Below are 2,056 nucleotides of genomic sequence, written 5' to 3'. Positions count from 1 at the left end.
TAATAAATCTATAAAGATATGCCTGCAATGTCTTCTCGAGGATGATGGAAATAAGTTAAACTGACCACTTCGACATGTGGGCTTGATTAAACCACTTGGTTGGTCATGATGACTTTACACTACATCTGCAAGAGGCCCATGATTTCTCACCTTTCAAAATTTTTTACATTAAAAACATTGGGTCCTAAGATCATCTCTATTTACTCCTAGGCGCTCTTAAAAATTCGGACGATAGAAATCATGCCTTATTATAAAATTTAGAAATAGAAAAAATATTATTTTTTAAATAATAGTTAATAAATTTTATAATGAAAAAAAAAATCATTATGAGTTATAATGTCAAGCAAATCATAGGTTGGTTTCTTAACAAGTTATTAGTAAGCTCTGGGCAAACAAAACGAAGCAATTAACGAATAAAAAAATCTATTGGGAGATATGAGAAAATTAATTCTTCTAATTAAATACCTTATGATATTCTTAATCTCCATTTTCGTCTATTGTTCCGTTTTGCATGGATAGTTTCTGTAGCCCGCTCGACTCCTGAATTCTTGTAGTCGGATAGGGATTTTGATTGAAGGGAAGATTCATGGGCGATGGGGTGTTTTTGCAGCAAGAGCACAGATTCCAGGACGAGTCGGATCGGTAGATGGAATGCTACAGGAATCGTAGCCCTAAGGGATTCCAAACTCAAGGTATCCGAGCGTGAATCGATTAGGGTTTTCTATAACGGATTTTATTTAACTTGCCGCGATTGATTTCGGTTTGCAGGCGGCGGTTCCGGAGTTTGATAAATTGATATTTTCCCCTCTAGATGATTTTATAAGAATTAGGGCTGTTAGTGTAGATGATGTTGATACAGCCTACGGGAAGGGGTGTTATGGCTACAAGTGAGATTGAACTCAGCCAGGATTTGGCAAATACTGTAAATCCATATTGAGAGGATTAAAACTGGAAAACTAAACTTGTCATGAAATCATTGGCCCTTTCTGAAGTGTACCCTTCTATAACCACAAACATTGTTAGGAGGAGCTTGGCATACCCTGGAAGCCCTGAAGATTGTCTGATTTTTATTGGATTCAATAGAGTTTGTGTTTACTAAGATTTCATTATGGAATCATTCATGCCCTTTTCTAACCACAAAATTGTTAGGAGGAGCCTGGCATAATCAGTGATTCTTCTTCTGCACCTCCTGCTGATCACATTGTTGAGATAGATTAGAAAGTTTAGCTAGTGATATCTCGTATTGCTCATTATTTGCGGCTTATGAATTATGAAAAGGAAGTGGAGCTGGTCATCATTCTTCAAATGATTATTTGCTGTTGTTAAAAAGAAAACAGAAGTAAAGGGTCAAAATAGTTCTCTAACTGTTTACATGGGCCATTTTAGTCCCAAAATCTATAAAAGCGCTAAATAATCTATAGAAATTTAAATTGGGGTTGAAATGGGTACTATTTCAGCCCACATTAAAAGGTGTTGGGGACGAAATTGACAATTTTATAGACTATGGGACTAAAATTATCCAACGTAAATAGTTTGAGAACTATTTTGTCACTTTACTCTCAAAACACTATCCAAATCTATAGATTGGGCCTAGCATAAGTTATTTTCTTTCATCCTTTATTCCAAATCTGTTGGAAGAGAGTATATGAAGTCTAATTATAACCTATGCAATAATGCTCTGCCAGTAAGAGCAAGCACATTGTGTGCATCTCCCTGATCAAGTTGTTGACCTCATTTTTGGTGAGGTCTTAGTCTCCTACTCTTAGAACCTAGGATCTAGCTTTAGGAGTTCTTATTGACCATCCTAGCGGACTAGCGATGGAGCCACCTCCCGTAGAACTTCAAGCCAATTCTTGACTCATTTTTGTGAAGAACTCGCATGAGTGGTTCGAAGCACTCAACTTTTAGTTGCAAGGGCTAAGGACCAACATGTAGAGGGCCCGAAATTGAGTTCCTATAGGATCAACAGCCTTAGGTGGACCCTTTGTGACTCGATTACTCGCGAACGCCATTTTTCATGCACTCACTGCACCACACACGATTTTGGCTTAAATTG

The 2,056-nt window shown here is 37.3% G+C and overlaps 1 protein-coding gene across 1 annotated transcript in view; it reads left to right on the top strand.

Moving 5' to 3' along the window:
* Positions 1 to 484: 484 nt before the first annotated feature.
* The window catches only part of LOC110018101 (plant intracellular Ras-group-related LRR protein 7-like), an 18,221-nt gene continuing 16,649 nt past the window's right edge, over positions 485 to 2,056 (top strand). The window contains 1 exon segment of the mRNA XM_020715341.1: positions 485 to 692. Within this exon segment, the coding sequence (XP_020571000.1) occupies positions 594 to 692 (99 nt within the window). The 5' untranslated portion in view covers positions 485 to 593.

The sequence above is a fragment of the Phalaenopsis equestris genome, unplaced genomic scaffold (genome assembly GCF_001263595.1).
Source record: "Phalaenopsis equestris unplaced genomic scaffold, ASM126359v1 Scaffold000002, whole genome shotgun sequence".
Taxonomy (NCBI): domain Eukaryota; kingdom Viridiplantae; phylum Streptophyta; class Magnoliopsida; order Asparagales; family Orchidaceae; genus Phalaenopsis; species Phalaenopsis equestris.
This window is presented reverse-complemented; position numbering and strand designations above follow the sequence as displayed.